General features: G+C 39.8%; 1 protein-coding gene across 4 annotated transcripts in view; it reads right to left on the minus strand.

Moving 5' to 3' along the window:
- Window positions 1–21,844, minus strand: part of nckap5l (NCK-associated protein 5-like) — an 883,389-nt gene that overhangs the window by 239,101 nt on the left and 622,444 nt on the right. For all 4 annotated transcript variants that reach the window (XM_073047595.1, XM_073047596.1, XM_073047597.1 and 1 more), the window contains 3 exons: window positions 21,525–21,593; window positions 15,824–15,862; window positions 14,453–14,572 (listed from right to left, as the gene is read on the minus strand). In XM_073047595.1, coding sequence (XP_072903696.1) covers window positions 14,453–14,572; window positions 15,824–15,862; window positions 21,525–21,593 — 228 coding nt within the window. The remainder of the gene's footprint in view (window positions 1–14,452; window positions 14,573–15,823; window positions 15,863–21,524; window positions 21,594–21,844) is intronic.

Raw genomic sequence — 21,844 nt, forward strand, 5'->3', positions numbered from 1 at the left:
GCATTCAGCTCATACCCAAGACTTCAAGATGGCATCAAAGAACAATGTGACTAACGGTGACGTCCTGCAGACAGTTCACAAGCTACTTCTTTTACTTCTTCTTTCAGACGTGATTCCGCTACCAAGCTGGATGTGATTGGAACTTATGGTTTGCATTTTAATGCTGTGTTTTTATGCTGATTGAGCAATTTTACTGCCTCCAAGGAATTTCAGTGAGGTTTAGAGTGGAATGTGCGGCCTGAGGCCTAGAAGCCTGGAGACAGGGTGCGAGCCCATGATCGTCACCATTGCTTCTCTCCAATTAAGGCATCAAGCAAGGTTGAAAGTGTCAAGGATGAGAGTGGAGGGTGGGTGGGTGTTCGGTGCTATCTGCCTGTGTTTGACCACTCTTTTTCTGCCTCTCAGTAGTTGCTGTTGGAGGGAAGTGCAGGAGTCTTGGGATCCATGTTGTAAGGATTGATAGGTGAGGCTGTGAACTTCTTCTGGGGGTATTTGAAAGTCAAGTTGCATGTGTGTTCTGAATTCTGGTTACTCTTTCTTTTTGCTGTTTCTGAGCAGTTTGATCAGGGCAAATGACACAGACCTGGTGAAGAATGGCACCGTGCCTGCAGTGGGCTAGCAGCGCGGTGCAGAATTGAACTAAATTGAATTTGTTCTTTTTTTTGCACGTTGAGTGTTTGATGTTTTCTTGAACGGGTTCCATGGTGTTTCTTTGTTTTGTGGCTGCCTGCGGGAGGATGAATCTCAGAGTTGTATTCTGTGTCCCTACTTTGATAAAAAAAAGTACTTTGAAACTCTGATATTCCTCTAAGCCCTGCCCTTCCACATACCTATCCCAGTGCTTCTTAAATAACTCTATTTTACCTGCCTCAACCATTTCTTCCACAAGCTCTTTCACACACTCACCAGCTTCTGCATGAAAAAGTCGTTACTCAGGTCCTTTTTAAATCTTTCCGCTTTTCCTAAATCTATGCCCTCTAGTTTTCCTACCCTGGGGGAAGGTCTGTTGTCACCCACCTTATCAATGCCCATTATAATTTAATAACATTTAGAAAAGAGCACATACAATTTCTCCTGTGTTTCTGACCTGGTCAATCTCTCCCTAAAATTTAAGCTCTCTAGTGCTGGTAAATCTTTTTTGCCCTCTTTTCAGTATAAGCACATCTTTCCTTTAACAGGCGGATCCAAACTGTGCACAGTACTCCAAAAGCAGCCTCAACAATGACTGTATAATGTCCCATCTCCTATCCTCAGTGCCCTGACTGATGAAGACCAGCTTGTTAAACACTTGTATCAGCACCCTGTCTACCTTTGACACTGCTTTCAATCAACTATGATCTTTTACTCATTAGTCTCTTTGTTCCATTACTCTCCCCAGGAGCCCACCATTGATAGGCAAGTACTATAACGGCATGCCTTTCCAAAATGTATCACCTCACACTTAACTGTATTGAAATCGATTTGCCACTTCTCCAACTTTTCAAGATCCCCTTGTAATCTGTACTAACATTCTTTACTATCAACAACTCCTGATTTTGAGTCATCTACAAACTTACTGATTAAGCCTTTTACACTTGCATCTAAATCATTTATGTGAATAATTATTAACAAGGATCCCAACACCATCCCGAATAGCCCACCACTAGTCTCTGCCCTACATTCTGAAGAACCATTCTTCAACTAACACCCTGCTTCCTACTTTTGAATCTATCTGTCTTGTTCTCATCTACATTTTCGGGCTACTTCTATAATAAACTCCAAAAGATTCATCAAGCATGACTTCATAGACACAAGCCCATGCTGACTTTTCCTAATCAGACTCTGTCTATCCAAAAGCTGGTAGGTCCTGTCCCTCAGCCGGTGACCCACTATTGATATCAGGCTGACCGGCCTGTACTTCCCTGGCTTACCTCAGCTACTGTTTTTAAACAATGAAATGACACTGGACACTTTCCACTCTCCAGGAAATTTACAAGTGGCTAATGGTGAAACAAATTTCTCTAAAAGTGCCTGCTATTTCTTCTCTTGCTTCCCACAAAACCCTCAATGCATTGTAAAGCTGATAACACCTCCTCCCTGGTAACATGAAGGCCCTCCAAATCATCTCCACTTGCTTCCCTTATCTCTTGAGCAACAGTGGTTTTCTCCTCAGTAAACACCCAAACAAGATATTTACTAAAGAATCCATCTGTCTCCTGAGCCTTAAGACATGGGTGGCCCTGCTTATATCTAATGCGACCTACTCTCACCACTGCTACCCTTTTACTTTTAATATACCTATAGAACCTCTTGGGATCTTCCTTAATCTTACTCATCAGATCTGTCTTAGAAACATAGAATGCCTACAGCACAATACAGGCCCTTCAGCCCACAATGCTGTGCTGAACATGTACTTACTATTACCTAGGGTTACCCACAGCCTTCTATTTTTCTAAGCTCCATACCTAAGTCTTATACCATATGTTTCCCTCCTGATTGCCCTCTTAAGAGTATTCATCATCTTTTTATAGTCTTCAAGGGATTTGCTCAATCCAAATTTCCTAAACCCAACATCTGCTTCCTTCTTTTCCTTGTCTAGAGTCTCAATATCTCTCATCAGCCAGGGTTCCCTAAACTTACCAGGTTTAACCTTTATTCTAACAGGAATCAGCAGCTGCTGGACTCTTGACAACACAATCCTAAAAGCCTCTGCCTTGCTATACATTCCTTTCCTTTCAAACAAGCTCACCCAATTGACCTTTGCTAGATCCTGTCTAATTCTCCTATTTTTAGGCCTGCTCCGGTTTAGGACCGTAACCTCTGGAGCTATCCTTCTCTTTCCATCACTGTCTCAATAGAATTATAGTTACTGGAGTCAAAGTGTTCTCTGACTGCCAATCAATTTACTTTCCTTGCCTCGTTCACTAGGATAAGGTCCACAACTGCAGCCTCATAGGTCGAGCACTCCATATATTGGTTCAGGAAAGTTTCCTGGACACACTTCATTAATTCCACCCTGTCTATGCCTTTAACATGCCGTGTGGCTAAAATTAAAATCTCCCACTAATACAATTCTATTTTCTTACAACTATGAGAAATTTCTCTACAGTTCTGCTCCTCAAGTTCCTGTTGGTTATTGGGGGGGAGGTCTATAATAAAGCCTTTCTAGAGCAACCCCCCTTCTTGTTTCTAATCTCTACCCATTTGCCTTCACTAGACAATCCTGCAAGAATATTATCTCTCAAAGCAGACTCCATGGACAAAATGGCCTAATTCTGCTCCTATATCTTATGGTCTTATCTCAGCCATGTTTCTGTTATAGCCAATCCATACTCTGAGGTCATCCACATTACCTGTTGTACTGCATGCACTGACATGAATGCAGTTTAAGGAGTATTTCTCTCCATGTTTTTACTGAGTCCCTGGCTAATGTGATTTCTAAAATTGCTCTCACTGGCTACTGCTTTATCCTGTGACTTGCTTCTGCTGAGAGTCCCAAAGCTGCACCCCCACCCAATCTCCCATAAACTCTCCCATGTAAAACTTGTAAATTTCCCTGCAAGGATATTGGTCTCTCTGAAGCAACACACATAAAATTAGCCCTCCTGATGAAGGGTCTTGGCCTAAAACAGAGTGTTAATTCTCTTTCACAGACGCTGCCTGACCTGCTGAATTCCTCCAGCATTTTGTCTGTGTTGCTTTGGATTTCCAGCTCTGCAAATTTTCTCGTGTTTGTCGGTCCTTTTCGGGTTCAAGAGCAAACCATCCCTCTGGTACAGGTTGCCTCCACTCTATAAGAGATCCCATCTTTCCAAGATCCTGAAACAGTGACCCCTGCTCCATCTCCTCAGCCATGAATTACTCTGGCCTCTCCTTTTATGTCTGACCTTACTAGCACATGGCACCCTGGGAAATCAATAGATAACTACCCTCAAAGTCCTGTTTCTTAACTTCTTCCCTAATTCCCTATACTTATTCTGCATTGTGCTCATCCCACATGCTACCTACATTGTTCATTCCAACATGTACAACAGCCTCTAGCTGCTCACCTTCCTCCTTGAGAATTTTCTGCATCTGCCCCCAGACATTCTTGATCCTGGTATGAGAAGGCAATACACCATCTTAGGGGCACTTCCACAGCCACCACATTTCCTGTCTGTCCACTCATTATCACATTAAAAGGCAGGGCAGCCAATTTTCTGTGTTCTCCTTCGCCAAGAACAACGGATGATCTAGAAACACTTACAGCATTTAGTTTCAGTAAACATGTTGATTGTATTAGTAGGTAGTTCCAGTCAATGGCTGATAATGATTATGATAATAGGATGAGAAGGGAACTAATGGCTAGAATATCTATTCCTAGTCACAGTTTGTACATCACAATATGAGGCTGCCACAAGCAAATTTCTCTAACACAAATAAGTCAATAAATATTGAACTTATAAAATTTTTTTCCCATTAAACTTCTTCACTGCAAAGAAAGTGAATGAGATGTCCATCCTGCAATATATATCCGTCAGTTGTACAAGAACAACACACCTTCTGACTTTATTCTCCATGTAAAATGCAAACCCCCAGGTATAATAAAAATTATTATTGTCAAGTTCTGAAAAATTGAAAGTGCCTTGGAGTATAATGTTTGAGATTATTTATTGTTCTGTATGTAAGGCATTTTTGTTTAGTTATTATCTTGGTGTTAAAAGTGAATATCTTGAACATAATTTCTAAATAAGCTTTTTATTTCTATTCTGTAAAGTGCTCAAGATTACCAAATGAAGGAATACAGCTAAAACAATTATTTAACCTTTCACACCCATTATTTCTATAAATAAAATACAAATTACAATAAACTCACTTAAGTTCCATAACTATACATTATTTCCACGGTCTTTGTTTGAAAGATAGATGAAGTTAACTAGCGCGGTATTAATTTATCAAAATAATCAACCTACATTCAACCAGAACTTCACTAATTAGTTTGTTAATTGCACAACAAATGCCCATACATCAAATATGTTTAAAAGATATAAATTAGGATGAGGAATAGTACAAGTGTCTCATTTTACTGTCCATGCCAAGGGTTTACTGCATTTACATGTGTCCACAGACTTTCTAAAGAGTTTTAAATGAGGTTGTGTGACCAATAAAAGAGTACCAAAGGGTTGCAATGTCCAGAGCACAAATGGAATCCCGAGAAAATATAATACTGAATGACTCAGTCAATATCAATCACAAAGGCACAAGAAAGAAAAGGAAAGCCAAATGTTGACACAGATGTGGACGCTGCCAAGCATTGTGGAACAGAGGGACCTGGTACACAGTTCACTGAAAATGGCTGTGCAAGTAGACAGGATAGTGAAGAAGGCATTTAGCATGCTGGTCTGCATCAGTCAGAGCATCGAGTTCAGGATTAGCAATATTATATTGCAGTTGCAGTACATAGTCAATGGTGAGGCCACACTCAGAGTACTGAGTGTAGTGATATAGGGGAAATATTGTCAAGCTGGAGACAGTGCCGAAGAGATTTACAGGATGCTGCTTCGATTAACGGGCCTGAGTTATAGAGGTTGGCCACTCTGGATCATGGTTCCCTAGAGCATAGGAGAATGAAGAGTGAGTCCATCATAGAAGCTCATAAGCTCATGACAGGTATGGATAAGGTACAGAAACAGTCTTCTGTCTAGAGCTGGGGAGTCCAAACCCAGAGAGCAGAGTACAGGATGAAAGGGGAGTGGTAAGAGATGGAAGAGTTAATTTTTTACATAGAAGGTAGTACATAGGATGTGCGGTCAGAGGAAGTAATTGAGGTGTGTATAATTGCAACATTTAGTGGACATTTGGATAAGTACCTGGAGGGGTATGGGCCAAACGTGAGCAACTGGGAGTAGCAGGGAGGATGCTGTGGTCAGCATGGACCAGTTGGGCCGAAGGGCCGATTTCCTTGCTGTAATGCTCATTAATTCCAGAGTAGTCAGGCAGCTCAGTTAGTAGCACCTGATTTCCCATTGCTCCTTTGCACATAATGGGTGTTGCAGTCCAATTTCTCCTCGAACAATGGTGAATGCAAAAATCTTCCCTATTAGTATGACACTAAAATCCAGTACATTTCATAGAAACATAGAAAATAGGTGCAGGAGTAGGCCATTCGGCCCTTCGAGCCTGCACCACCATTCAGTATGATCATGGCTGATCATCCAACTCAGAACCCTGTACCTGCTTTCTCTCCATACCCCCTGATCCCTTTAGCCACAAGGGTCATATCTAACTTCCTCTTAAATATAGCCAATGAACCGGCCTCAACTGTTTCCTGTGGCAGAGAATTCCACAGGTTCACCACTCTCTGTATGAAGAAGTTTTTCCTCATCTCAGTCCTAAAAGGCTTCCCCTTTATCCTTAAACTGTGACCCCTTGTTCTGGACTTCCCCAACATCAGAAACAATCTTCCTGCATCTAGCCTGTCCAATCCCTTTAGAATTTTATACGTTTCAATAAGATCCCCCCTCAATCTTCCAAATTCCAGTGAGTATAAGCCTTGTCAATCCAGTCTTTCTTCATATGAAAGTCCTGCCATCCCAGGAATCAATCTGGTGAACCTTCTTTGTACTCCCTCTATGGTAAGAATGTCTTTCCTCAGATTAGGGGACCAAAACTGCACACAATTTTAGATGCATATCATATTTATACTGAGTTAAGTATTGTATGTAATTAGTTTTGCTACAATAAGTGTATGGGACACTGGAAAAAATGTTGAATTTCCCCATGGGGATGAATAAAGTATCTATCTATCTATCTATCTATCAATACTCTAGGTGCGGTCTCACCAAGGCCTTGTACAACTGCAGTAGAACCTCCCTGCTCCTGTACTCAAATCCTTTTGCTATGAATGCCAACATACCATTTGCCTTTTTCACCGCCTGCTGTACCTGCATGCCCACCTTCAATGACTGGTGTACAATGACACCCAGGTCTCGTTGCACCTCCCCTTTTCCTAATCGGCCACCATTCAGATAATAATCTGTTTTCCTGTTCTTGCAACCAAAGTGGATAACCTCACATTTATCCACATTAAATTGCATCTGCCATGAATTTGCCCACTCACCTAACCTATCCAAGTCACCCTGCATCCTCTTAGCATCCTCCTCACAACTAACACCGCCGCCCAGCTTCGTGTTATCCGCAAACTTGGAGATGCTGCATTTAATTCCCTCGTCTAAATCATTAATATATATTGTAAACAGCTGGGGTCCCAGCACTGAGCCTTGCGGTACCCCACTAGTCACTGCCTGCCATTCTGAAAAGGTCCTGTTTACTCCCACTCTTTGCTTCCTGTCTGCCCACCAATTCTCTATCCACAGCAATACCATACCCTTAATACCCTGTGCTTTAAGTTTGCACACTAATCTCCTGTGTGGGACCTTGTCAAAAGCCTTTTGAAAATCTAAATATACCACATCCACTGGCTCTCCCCTATCCACTCTACTAGTTACATCTTCAAAAAATTCTATAGGATTCGTCAGACATGATTTTCCTTTCACAAATCCATGCTGACTTTGTCCAATGATTTCACCTCTTTCCAAATGTGCTGTTATCACATCTTTGATAATCGACTCTAGCATTTTCCCCACCACCAATGTCAGACTAACTGGTCTATAATTCCCCTTCCCTATTAGTATGACACTAAAATCCAGTACATTTCAATTTCAGGTGCTTGTGTGATGCAAAACAGGAAATGACTCACCTTTAATCAGTTTCAAATCTAGACCAATAAATAAAGTGCTTTGATGTGGAGTACAAAGTACAACATTCACAAAACAATTTAGATGAGTATCAATTTCATTCACCGAGAATAAGAAGATTCATTGCTTATAAATAATATATTTATAATATTAACATATATATTTGGTGTAATTTCCTAAAATCTCACAGTTAATATGAAAGGAAAAAATTATTTTACCTTCAAAAAGACTGAAATAAGAATTCCCTCATGATTCAGCCATCTCTTCCACCCATTAGAAATACTTATCAGGATCACTGTTTACACAGGGATTTTAGCTTTGTCAATGATCCCTCCCACCTATCCCACCATCTCTTCGACCCCCATCAGGCAGGATGTACCACAGCATTAGGACATGAGATGACAGATCTCCCTGCCACCCACCAGGACTCATCACGTATGAAACGCAATCTGTTTACTTTTTAACTTGCATCATATATACACCTCATAATTTGATCAATTATTAGTGGTAATATTACTTTATATGCTCTGTGCATGAGTTATATGTACTGTACTGTGCTGGAGGAACATTCTCTTGTTTCGCAGTATGCATGTTTACAGTCGAATGCTAATAAACTTGAACTTGAATTTTTTACTTCAGCTAATGTGCTGCATTTATAGCTATTTTGGCAGTGCAATAATTCTAAAAGACAAGGGGCATAAAACCTCTGCATTTAATTTCTCTCTCATCTAAACAATGAGGAAGAATCATTGAAGTATGTGATATTAATTATAGCAGGGTCAATGAATCCTATAAGATCCAAAACTACCAAGTGTTTGTACAATTTACAGTATGTTAATTCTCTGAATGGTCATTTTAATTAGAGGCATCTCTCAATGTAAACAGAATTCAATTGTAGAATTCAATTTTGTATTCTTTCTTGCCCCAATTGAGAAATGTCAGTGTAAATAATCTGTTTTGATTATATTTTACTCCTACCAAAACTCAAAGAATGTAAGAATCATTGTTGCAACTATGTTATTATTTTCTTCTACATGAGTTTCTCCATGATCTATCAACTGAGAAAAAGAGCACAAAATGCAATCTCTGTTTTGATTTCATATTATTTGCTGAAGAATGTTCATAGTTTATTGACAACTAAAAGATGATAATCTATGTGAAGTAATTTTCGTCTTTGATTACATTTCAAAATATATGGTTTGAAAAACTGGAAAAAATGTGGCATGTGACACATCTCTTCTATTGCTTTAAGGGAAGATAATAGAGTTTAATATTTTATTAAGATTTGAAAGAAATCCTTAAAGAACTAACACATCTTTCCCACAACTTTATGTTTAAATCCTTCAAATCAAAGCTACATTCAGATCAAAGTACTAAAAATATAAAGCCAAAAGCACACACATCAGATTATTAATGAATATACTCTGACAATTTTTAAAAGAAACAACAAGATTGGAGAAATTACTGAACAAATCAAGCATTCAAGCTACATATTATGAGAATTCCCAGTTAAGAGTCAAAAATAATTATTGTCTGTGATTGTGTAAACACACGGCTTCTTCAGAACTCAACATCTTTCTTCTTGACTTTAAGTACACCTAGGGTATCCCTGAAAGTAAGCCGTTCTCTGATTTGTATTCACCTTCTCAAATTTATCTTATTAATGAAACCAGCTCTTCAGTCTATTGGAATTGCACACTGTTCATAATATTTGTATAATATTTGACACTGAGTTCAGTTCTGACACAGAATCTCTGCTGAATCTACCATTGCCCAGCTGGCTCCATAATGTTGCCACATTCCACATTCCTGCTCATCTGCTGTCTAAACTCTCATGTCCAGGCCAAAGGCCTATAAGGCCATAAGACATGAGAGCTGAACTGGGTTGGCCTGCTCATCATGACTGATTTATTACCCCTCTCAATCCCATTCTCTTGCCTTCTCCTCATAAACTAGAAGACTATAAGAAAAAGATTGTCAGTACCATGCCATGTCCACCTGATAGGGTGCAATTGAAAATCTGTGCAGGTCAACTGGCTGGAGTGTTCAAGACATCTTCAACCTCTGACTGCTGCAGTAAGAGGCCCCACCTGCTTTAAAAAGGGCATCAAGTATATCGGTGCCCAAGAAGAGTAGAGTGAACTGTCTTAACCACTTTTACCCAGTAGCACTCATATCTACTGTGACAAAGATCTTTGAGAGGTCAGTCAGGGCTAGAATTAACTCCTGTCTGAGAGTGGAAGTTGCAGTAAGGCAAGGGTTAAAGACAACATCGAGGCAAGGATAGCTTGGGGTGGTAGTAGTCATGGAACATCTTTGAAGTGAGACTGCCAGAGCCAACCTTACCCACTAAAGGGGTGACTGTAGCAGTGTGTACTTGGGTCAGATGAGTGAGGCCTCTGAAGTGAGACTTTCCTAGAAAGGTCTTCCAAAAACATAGCATCCCTTTTCAAAATAGGAGGTGCCAGAGACAGATGAGATAAGGAATAACAGAACCAGCCAACTAAAGGACGATTGCTTTACTAACTTCAAAATGTCATCGGCTGTCAGCTTGACGTTTCGATTGGTTTTTAACACCTCTATTGTGACTGGTGATTGATCTTGAAAGTAAAGAATTTAAACATATGCAATTTACCGAATGATCCACATCCACAACTGATAAGCCAATTCTGTATAAAAACAGCAGTTTTCTGTTCAGTCCCAGAACCGTGTGGGTGACGGGGGACCATGCTGTACCCCTTGTGCACAAGTAAATAAAAAGAACGTCTGGGTCATAAGAGTGCGTGTGCTCTAAGTCCAGTTATTTTAGTTAATTATTTTATTATTGGTGATGACATGAGCAAGGATTGGAGCAGAATGCAATCTCACTGGCTCTCCACTTGGCTTTGGAACACCTAGACTACAGCAAAAATAGTTAGGCTGATGTTTATCAATTACAGCTCAGTGTTCAACACCATCATCCTCTTAGAACTAATCAACAAGCTTCAAAACCTGGCCCTCAGCACTCCCCCCTGCAAGAGGATCCTTAACTTCCTGATTGGGAGATGACAGTGAATGTGGATTAGTGGAAGTATTGCTCTCGCTTTCTTTTAGGTGTATGGTAAGTATTAGTAAACTCACCCTTATGCCTTGCTAATCCATTGGCTGCACTGGATTTAACAATCCCTCTCCTCCTCCGTCATCATATTGTTGGTTTACTATTGTGTCCTTTCCTAACTCGGACTACTCTGCTCTGTTAATTAGTTTGGACCAGGAGTTGGTAAAAATGGTAAACTGGTTGATTATTCTCAGGTGTACGGGGGGGGGGGGGACAGACACAAACCTAGTTTTACATGCCATCCATACAGATCAGCTCATCACATCGGTGTAGTGAGGCAGTACAAGGGAAAACGATAGCAGAATAAGTGTTATGTTACATTGCTTCCTACTGCCAATATCCTTATTATACAATAAAATATCAGAAACTTTTGAAACAACAAGCAAAGCACCACCAATAAAATTATTAAAATTACATTTATCCACCATAGCCACCTTTTTGCCTCAACTACATCACTGCTGTCAATGGCAACAGTGTTATTGATAATAACTGACCTATCTTATCTGCTGAAATCTTGTCTAAAGAACTGGGTCTTGCTTAAGACACTGCGTAACTCCCTATAAAATCATCACGTGTCATGCGTGCAAGACAACCCTTGTGAGACAGATAAAGGGCAGACTGACAAATGTGGTCTGTTCATTAACAGTTGAGATTTGTTTTAAATCTTGAATTTCTGTTTTTAATTATAAATCAGATATTGCTAAGTTTACCCCCCATGTTACTCAATGACAACAATGAACATAAATAATATTTGGAAATTTTAGAATTTAGATCTCTCAACAGATTTAAAATGGTGATAGCCACCAGCCCAGATAAAAATGTTTGAAATGATATTGAGATGACCATTGGTGTCTCAAAATACTTCTATTCATCTTGGGTCTAGTTCAGTAAGGTACCAGCTATTATTAAGAACTGTTACACAGCCTTTGTTCTCAAGCTGAACAACCCAATTAAATTGAAAGCATTGATAATTGAGTTGAATGACCATTGCCTCTATACGGCATCCTGACAGGCTGTATCATGGTCTGTTGTGCTAACTCCAATGCACAGGGACACTTTGAGACTGACAGAGATGATATCATCCAGTTCTGTCATGGGGACAACATTTATCTTCGTTAAGCACACCAACAAGAAGCAATGTCTTAAGGAAAGTGACATCCATCATTAAGGACCCCAACCATTCAGACTGTGATGTACACAGTCAGAATGTATCAGGCAGGGTGTGGAACCTGAAGACCCACACTTCAAAGTACAACAGGAGCTTCTTCCCCACTGCCATCAGATTCTTGAACCAACTTGAAAGCCCTAATTCTACATCAGGACAGCATTTAGTAATTAGGCAAAACATATTGCATCTACAGTTCGGCAATACTATGACCACTCTGATCAATTTTCACTAAAATGGACACTTTTTTGTTCTTTATTTAACTTGTATAAATTGTGTGTAATTTATGTTTAATTTATATCTTTAATGAATGCATTTATATGACATGGGTAGATGGAGCTTGTCAGCCTGGGAAAGCAGTCCATCTAACTCTGATTTCATACCTCCGCTGCTTTGCGGCCATACCCACTCATGGGAAAGGCTTCGAGAGTAAACCCTGAGGACAAATCCGGAGCTGGAGTCCCTAAGGCAGTCCGACATTGCCTTCAACCTCACTCTGGCAACTCCTGTGATGACACCAGTACCAAGCTGCATCGGCCCTTGCCCTTCCCCTGGACAACATCAGTGGCATGGAGAGGGGAGACTTGCAGCACGGGCAACTCTGCCGGTCTTCCATACAACCTTGCCCAGACCTGTGCCCTGGAGAAGACTTTCCAGGCACAGATCCATGGTCTCGCGAGACTAACGGATGCCATACAAGTATTAGTAAGTATGGGCATACTATGTTGGCATTGGAAACATGGCAACAGTTGTGGGCTGTGTTGGGCTTTAATGTAAAACAACACGTTTCACTGTATGTTTTGATGTTTCAATGTATATGTGACATATAAAACTAATTGAATCTTATCTAATCCAATCCGTGCTAGCAATCAACCTAGGTGCACCTCAGGGATATATTCTTAGCCCAGTGATCTACTTTCTGCACTCCTGATTATATGGCTAGGCACAGCTCAAATGCCATCTATAAATTTGCTGCTAACACCACTATTGTTGGTAGAATCTCAGATAGCAATGAAGTGGCATGCAGGAGTGATATAGATTTACTGTTTGAGTGGTGCTGCAACAACAGCCTCGAAACCGATGTTAGCCACACCAGGAATGGAAGGTCAGGATAACACACACTAATCCTCAATGAGAGATCAACAGTGGAAAGATTATGTGTTATAAACAGATTATCATTTAAGCTGAATTTGCGAAAGTATATACAGGTAGCTATAGACATGCAAAACAGAAAGATCTAAAGGAACTCAACTGTTCAGGTGGCATTTATGAAGGGAAATGGACAGTTGATATTTTGGTTTGGAACCCTTCATCTGGACTGCTGTGTCACCTGTAGTTATATTCATAGTCATCAATGCACATTTCTATCTCCACAGTTTCCCAAAAGATAGCTTAATCTGAAGTTTTCAAACTGAGGTATGCTATTTATTACAGAAAATTAAACAAGAATATGTCTTACCATGACTACAGAATTGTAAGTATGGTCACACATTCTAGTTTTTTTTTTAACATATTCAAATCACAAAATGCAATTAAAGAAGTAGATATTGAGACAAGTAGACATTACCAAACTTATTCATTCTCGTACAGTGTTTCTAGAATAACACACTAGGGTTATACTTATAACATAAATTTCCCTTTTCTCCTTTAGTAATTTCCTCCACTGACAAACTATTTGAAAATCACAATATAATCTGGAAAGTTTAATCAGGATATTTAATTTTATTTGTATTTGATCCTTTGGCTGATCACTTGATTCTTTGCATAAATGTATTGCATCCAATTTAATAACATTGCGTACAAAGACTGTCAATGAAAGGATAAAAAACATTGAAAAAAGTCTTTGGATTGGATTGCCCTATGAATTAATGTGAAACATTTCATCATCATAAATTGTCATCTAATTCAATGCAGTTTGATATAGCCTTATGAAAGATAACTAATAATTAGTCATAGAAAAATACAGCACAGAAACAGGCCCTTCAGCCCACGTAGTCCATGCCAAACCATTTAAACTGCCTAGGCCCATCAGCCTGCATCAAGGCATAGCCGTACCTGCTATCCAGACTTCTCTTAAACATTGAAATTACGCTTGCAGGTACCACTTGTGCTGTCAGCTCTTTCCACACTTTCACAAGTGAAAAGGTTTCCCCTCATGTTCTCCTTAAACATCTCACCTTTCAGCCTTAACCCATGACTCCTTGTTGAGGTCCACAACCTACCTCAGCAGAATAAGCCTGCTAGCATTTACTCCATCAATACCCTTCATAATTTTTTATACCTCTATCAAATCTCTTCTAAATGTTCCAAATTCCAAGGAATAAAGTTCTAACCTATTCAATCTTTCCTTATAATTCAAGTCCTCCAGGTCAGGCAACATCCTTATAACATTTCTCTGTATTCTTCCAACCTTATTCAGATCTTTTCTGTAAGCAGAATATTGACATACAAAGGCACCAACATAAATACACAGACCTGCAGAAGGGAGTCAGACGCCAGGCAAACTCTCTGCTGAAATAAAACGTTCAATGTGCGGTTCTGCTGTTCGAGGTCGAAGACCCTAGTGCGCAGTTTCAGGCACTCATCTCTTAAATCCTGTGAGTGCAAGATATATTGTGATGAAGAATGACAGAAATATTACCAGAACTTGTGATTAATCATTTACACTTTCCAGCTGATCAATACTGAAGCATGAGAAGTGAAGACCAGTATTATTAAGTGTTTCATGTTTTTGCTACAACACATATTTGAATAATAATCTGTAACTTGAACCCTTTCATTTCTGACCTACAGCCTGAGCCTTTTTCTCCACAATGTAGTTTTCCCAGCTACTGTTTTACTTCATTAACAGGCTTCATCAAGAACAGTCTTACTTTTACAAAGAGGTTGTATCAGTCACACGATGTAATCAATATTAATACTAGCCATCATTATGAAAATTAAATATTAATAAAGTATATTGCTTTGACAGGGATAACAGCAGAAATAGACAATTCTAAAATTGACTCTTGATTTGAATTAATCTAGAGAATTAAACCATCAACATGTTTATATTTGACAGAATAATTGCTACCTTCGTGTTCATTTAATTAAGATGACCTTCGCAAAAAGACCAGTCATAGAAATATATAGTCCAGAAAAAAGTTTGTAATGACTAATTATTTCAAACTAGTAAAAAATATTGTACCACAAATGTCCTTGATTTTTATAGAAAATAAATTGATCTGTACATTTTAATTCCATTTGCCTTTCCCTCTTATTTAGTTTTACCTGATGCTAAATTAGTGTTAGATAGTGATGTGAAATCAGTGTTAGACAGTGATGTGAAATCAGTGTTGGATAGTGATGTGAAATCAGTGTTGGACAGTGCTGTCAAATCAATGTTAGATACTGATTTCAAATCAGTGCTAGATAGTGATATTAAATCAGTGCTGGATACTTGAGTTCTGGGTCAACTTGTTCTCTCTCACTTGATGTCAATTCCTCTCTGAACAATTCTGACTAATATAAATGACCACACAAACCAGCAGTGAATTGTGGTGTTGCCAATCCAGACTCCTGTGTATTTGAAGTGCAGGAACCTATTATTTGAAAGAATCTTGTTTCAATTCAAGATATGACAGTGTATGCTTTTGCTAGGGGGTGTTGTTGGGATAATCACGATCATGCAATGTCGAAGAAATATTGATTACAGCTTTTGTGATGTTCTCAAACCTCAGTTTAACTTTATATCTCAACATGCATGACTGATAAAATTATGAGCTACTCCTTGTGGATACATCAATTAATATTCTGTACACTGAGTATGTTGCAATATATACATGGGGAACAAGTGAAGAAGCTCACCTTCTGAGTAAGCAATGCCTGAACAACTTGATTAGCCACCTACAAAGAACACACAAAAAAGTTTTTAGCAATAACGTTATCACAGTGCCACAACCCCAATGCTAACTCCATTGAAAATTCATTTAATGGCATACAAACTCTTTTAATACACTTCAAACAGCTGTTTGCTTTTGAATAAATCCTTGCCATCAAAGCAGGCATTGCGCTCTCTTCCTGGGATGAAGTTGAAATAGGGAATTCAAGATTAACTTAGTTATTCAGAGTAATTAAAAGTTAGAACTCCCTACCAGTGTTGCTTTTTCAAAGGAAAGCTGTGTTGGCACACAAGGGAAGTGAAAAGAAAAACCTGGTGCTGAAGTCGGGTGAAGAGGGTAGAGAATTGAGTACAGTACTTGTATATATCCACTGATCAGAGTGGCCCATCAATACAAATGCTCACAAACCTCCTGTCTGTCTCCTTTAGTTCTACTAATTCCACGCACAATAAACTTATTAATAATAGTTTATTTTGATATTAACTTCTTGCCTTGTTTCCAGTTAAGGAATTTACCAGTTGGCAGTGGAAAGCAAATAAAGTTCTTACAGATTTTTGAGATCTGTATTAAGACATGGCAAATAAACACCAACTAGATTGCTTGGTTTCTGCTATACTCTGAACAGTAATCTGTAACTGGATGCCCTTTATATCTAACCCCACAATGGGCTATTGATCTCCAGTATGCCTCCTGCATATTGTTCTTTTACTTCTTCATTGAACATCTTCTTACTATGGAAGAGGAGCTCGAATCAATCTGCATAATATAATCCATATCAGTATTAAAAATTATTATAGATAGATCACATTGCTCAAGACATTGTTTGAACAGAAAGACCATGTACAAATTCAAAGCACAATAGGCCTAACAAATAAATCTAAAACTAAGCTACATCATTCTTGGTTGAAAATAGCCCACAGAATTATGACTCTGAATTTGATGTCTTCATCTGCTGTCTTCAGGTATATTCTGTTAATTGGGAATATCTTCTCCAAAAGGCTAAGATCATGGGAACATACACAATGGAATAGAACATGCAATGACTAATTATTTTAAATAGGCCAGCAAACATTGCTCTGCATATTTCATTAGTTTGTATACAAGAATACATAAATATCAACTTCTCCTTCCAGTAAAAAACCTTTCTGCCTCTCTTCTTCTATTCCTCACTCTGACCTCTTACCTCCTCTCAGCTGACTATCACTTCCCCCGGGCCCTCTCCTCCCTCCATTTCTCCTATGGTTCTCTCTCCTCTCCTATCATTTTCCTTCCTCTCCAGCACTTTCGCTTTCCCACCTACCTGGCTTCACTTATCACCTTCCCCTCCACCCATCTTTTTATTCCGGCACCTTCCCTTTTCCTTTCCAGTCCTGAGGAAGAGTCTCTGCCTGAAACTTTGACTGTTTACTCATTCTCAGAGACAGTGCCTGACCTGCTGAGTTCCTCCAACATTGTGTGTGTGTGTGTGTGTTGCTTCAGATATCCCGCATCTGCAGACTTTCTCATGTTTATAATAGAAATAATTTGAATACCTTTCCACTTCTAGCTAATAATATTATCTTATACAAAAGCAGTATTAGATATGTGTGCTGATAGACATTATAATGTTCATTAGCTGCATTATTAGCCAGTTGCTTCGGGCTTTGCACTAATATCCATTACTTATAGTGATCATCTCCAAGACTAGCTTGGAAAGATATAACAGACCAAACCAGGTTTCAAATTATTTTAACCACCCATCCAGACATGGAGGATCAGAGATCCATTTGAGAAATATCTGCACTCCAGTCAAATGAGCAGATTTATTTACGATTGCACTGATAAATTTACATATTAATTATGTTTCTAAGAAATTAGTAATTATGAAGAGAAAAACCGAATAGAAATGCAGAAACACCACCTTACAGATACTTTCCTATCAGGTATTGAAACAAATTCAGATTGTATATTTATATAAAATGTTCCATTTGATTTCCGAGAATGTATACAGTATGGTTACTTAAGCTTGTTATAGTCGGGGGTGGTAGTGGGGACAAGCACCTACTACCTAGCAAATGCTCCCAATGGCGTGCGCCTCAAATAGCCTCTGACAACCAAGTCCAGCTCCTGGCCTTCATGTGTGGCTTAGCTACTAAGCCCAGCAGAAGCAACAGCACCCACCACCCACCAAGCAAACAAGAGGAAACTCCCAGAGAACCTCCGATCTGCAGTCCAACAAAACAACTACATTCCTTGACCCAGCACTTCAACCTGCCTTGGGCTCTCTCTCTCTCTCACTTTCACAAGGGGCAGCGAGGTGTCAGTGAGAGGGGGACTAACAGATCGCTGTTTCGATGTTACTATCTAGAGTGGCGCTCATTCAAGCTTACCCAACCTGAAAACCAGCAGACTCTTCCCCCCACCACCAAGAGAGAGAGTGCATTCACTCAGTTACGGAGGCCTCCGACGGCTGACCCGATGTTCTGATCTCCACACTGTTCCAGTTAACAACACCAGCAAGGATTCGAGTTGTCCACAGGGCCCATGGACCAGTATCAGGGTAATACTGATGCATGAGTAGCTGAAAATGTAAATATATCCCTATATTGTGTTGCAACTGCCCCATCTTCATCTTTCTCAAAGTTCAAAGTACATTCATTATTAAAGTACGTATACTACATACTACCACGTGCGATCTGTCTCCCTGCAGGGAGCCACAAGGATGTCCCATATAGGAATATATTTACACAGGTGGCTGAGACAGAGACCTATTCAAAGTTCAAGTTCAAAGTACATATACTGTACACAACCTTGAGATTTGTCTCCTTACAGGCAGCCACAAAACAGAGAAACCCAACAGAACCCATTAAAAGAAGAAGACCGTCAAACCCCCAATGTGGAAAAAAAAGAAAAATCACACAAACAATAAAAAGTAAGCTAAAAACATTGAGAAATAAAGTTTACAAAAGTAAGTCCACAGCCACAAAGCTAGTCACCACTGCAGTCGGTCCAGGAGCCTCTTAGTTACAGGTCACAGCCTCAGCTCCACGCAGAGATTAGTAAACATCATCAAACAGAGAGCTGAACACCAGCTCACCCCTCGCTTCTAGTCTCAACACCCTGACCTTTTCAATCTGGCTCGATGCTTGTATAAGTCAAACATCAGTTCATTCCTCATCCTTGGGGCCAGGTCCTGCAGCCTCGACTCTGCCTTGCCCCAGCTTGCCTCACCTCCGCTTTGAATAGGCCCCAAGCCTGCTTCACCAATGGCCAAACATTGGCTTATTCCTCACACTTGGACTCAGGCCACACACCTCAATTCTGCCCGTACACACCACAACACAACTGTTCTGCACCTTCGAGACTTCAGTTCACACCCCTAATATGCCTGGTTGTACTGGCAGTTCAAAAGCTCAACTCCAGTTTATGGGCTATTGAATGCAGTGACTGTATCTGATAAAAAGTGTGACTAATACAGTAGGTAGTAGTTTAGTTTGCTGCCAGGAAGTTGTCACTGTCTCTGAGGATCTAACCTGGCCCCAACATATCGATGTAGTTATAAAGAAGGGAAGACAGCGGCTATACTTTATTAGGAGTTTGAAGAGATTTGGTATGTCGACAAATACACTCAAAAAGAGCTATAGTTGTCCCATGGAGAGTATTCTGACAGGCTGCATCACTGTCTGGTATGGTGGAGGGGTGGGGGGGCTACTGCACAGGACCGAAAGAAGCTGCAGAAGGTTGTAAATCTAGTCAGGGAGCTTTTTTAGGGATTTAAAGGGAGCAGATAGGGAGCAGTGTCTCAGAAAGGGAGTGCCCATTATTAAGAACCTCAAGCACCAGCACCTGGGCATGCCCTTTTCTCACTGTTACCATCGGGTAGGAGATACAGAAACCTGAAGGCACACACTCAGCGATTCAGGAACAGCTTTTTCCCTTTTGCTATCTGATTCCTAAATGAATATTGAATCTTTGAACAGTACCTCACTTTTTAAAAAATATACAGTATTTCTGTTTTTGCACGTTTGTTGTAATCTATTCAATATATGTAATTGATTTATTGTTTATTTATTATGTTTTATTTTATTTATTAACATTATTTTTTTCTCTGCTAGATTATGTATTGCATTGAACTGCTGCTGCCAAGTTAACAAATTCCACGTCACATGTCAGTGATAATAAACCTGATTCTGATTCTGCAATCAGATTCTTATCAGATCTTATTGTCATTAGACAAAAAACAAAGGTATAACAGGTCCCATAATAAGCAAAATTAGTAATCCAATTCTATCATTTAATACCATAAACAGTAAAAGCAACAAGTTATTAATGGTAAACACGAGAGATTCTACTGATCCTGGAGACTCAGAGCAACACACACAAGCTGCTACAGGAACTCAGCAGGTCAGGCAGTATGTATGGAAATGAATAAACAATGTTTCCAGCTGAGACCCTTCTTCAAGTCTGAAATGCAAGGGGAAGGGCACCAGAATAAAAAAATGAGGAACGGGAGGAGGGGAAGGAGGATGGCTGGAAGGTGGGTGAGACAGGTCAAGCGCTGGAGAACAAGAAATCTGACAGGAGAGGAGAGTGGACCACAGGAAAAAGGGAAGGAGGAGGGGACCCAGGGAGAAGTGATAGGCAGGTGAGAAGAGTGGGGAATGGATGAACAGGGGATGGGGAGGAGAAAATAAACAGAAGGAGAAATCAGTATTCTTACCATCAGGTTGGAGGCTACCAAGACGGAATTTAAAGTCTTGGGTTGCTCCTCCACCCTGAGGACGGCTTCATCTTGGCACAAGAAGAGGCCATGAAACAAATAACATGTTAAAATGGGAATGGGAAGAGGAATTAAAATGTTTGGCTAGGAGAAGTTCCACTTTTGGCAGATGGAGCAGAGGTGCTCAACAAAATGGTTCCCCAATTTACGAGTTCCCAAATGTAGAAGAGGTCACATTGGGAGCACCAGACACAACTCAGTAGGTTCACCAGTGAAGAGTTGCCTCAGATGGAGGACTTTGTGGGGCTCTGATTGGAGGTGAGGGAGGAGGTGAATGGGCTGGTGCAGCATTTTGTCTGCTTGCAGGGATAAGGGACAGGAGAGAGGTTAGTGGGGAGGGCCGAATGTACTAATGGCATCTTTAAATACGTCAGAAACTACAGTGAATCAAGAATGGCTTTGCAAGAGAAAACTAATGATATGGGGGGATGCTTATACATTGTATAATCACAACAAATTAGACAAGTTAATTCATGATTAAAGACATTAATTTCAGTAAAGCCACACATAAAGCATCAGCTGGAGTAAAGTTCAAAGTAAATTTATTTTCACAGTACAGATATGTCACCATATACAACACAGAGATTAACTTTCTTCTGGGCATACTCAATAAAACTATAGGGTAATGAAAGTTTGCACCAACACACACACACACACACACACACACACACACACACACACACACACACACACACACACACACACACACACACACACACACACACACACACACACACACACACACACACACACACACACACACACACACACACACACACACACACACACACACACACACACACACACACACCCCTAATTAAAAATATTTTGACTTTTAGTCTGCAAATTTTCAAAAGTAAAAAGATGATAGAAATGAAATGATCTCAGAATACTCTGTAATTCCCACCTCATCAAGACAGCATTCATATTGTTCTCGTTGATGTTCATTTTCTAGTGCCAATGCTGAGTTTTCTGCCTGAAATTAAAACAAAAAGTATCTTTACAAGGTGAGACTTTTTTCTCAAAGTACTAATCTGACAACGCATTGGCATAGTTAAACTGCACGTACTATAAATGCAAAATATCCCAAACTCAATACAGGGAACCACATTATATGCGTGTTTAGCTAACAAACATCTGCCACCATACGATGCAAAACTTTTCCCTCTCAGCTTTTGTCCAGCAGTTGAAGAATGAATATGACTTAATTGTGACTCAATCTAAGAA

The sequence above is a fragment of the Hemitrygon akajei genome, chromosome 5, assembly GCF_048418815.1.
Source record: "Hemitrygon akajei chromosome 5, sHemAka1.3, whole genome shotgun sequence".
Taxonomy (NCBI): domain Eukaryota; kingdom Metazoa; phylum Chordata; class Chondrichthyes; order Myliobatiformes; family Dasyatidae; genus Hemitrygon; species Hemitrygon akajei.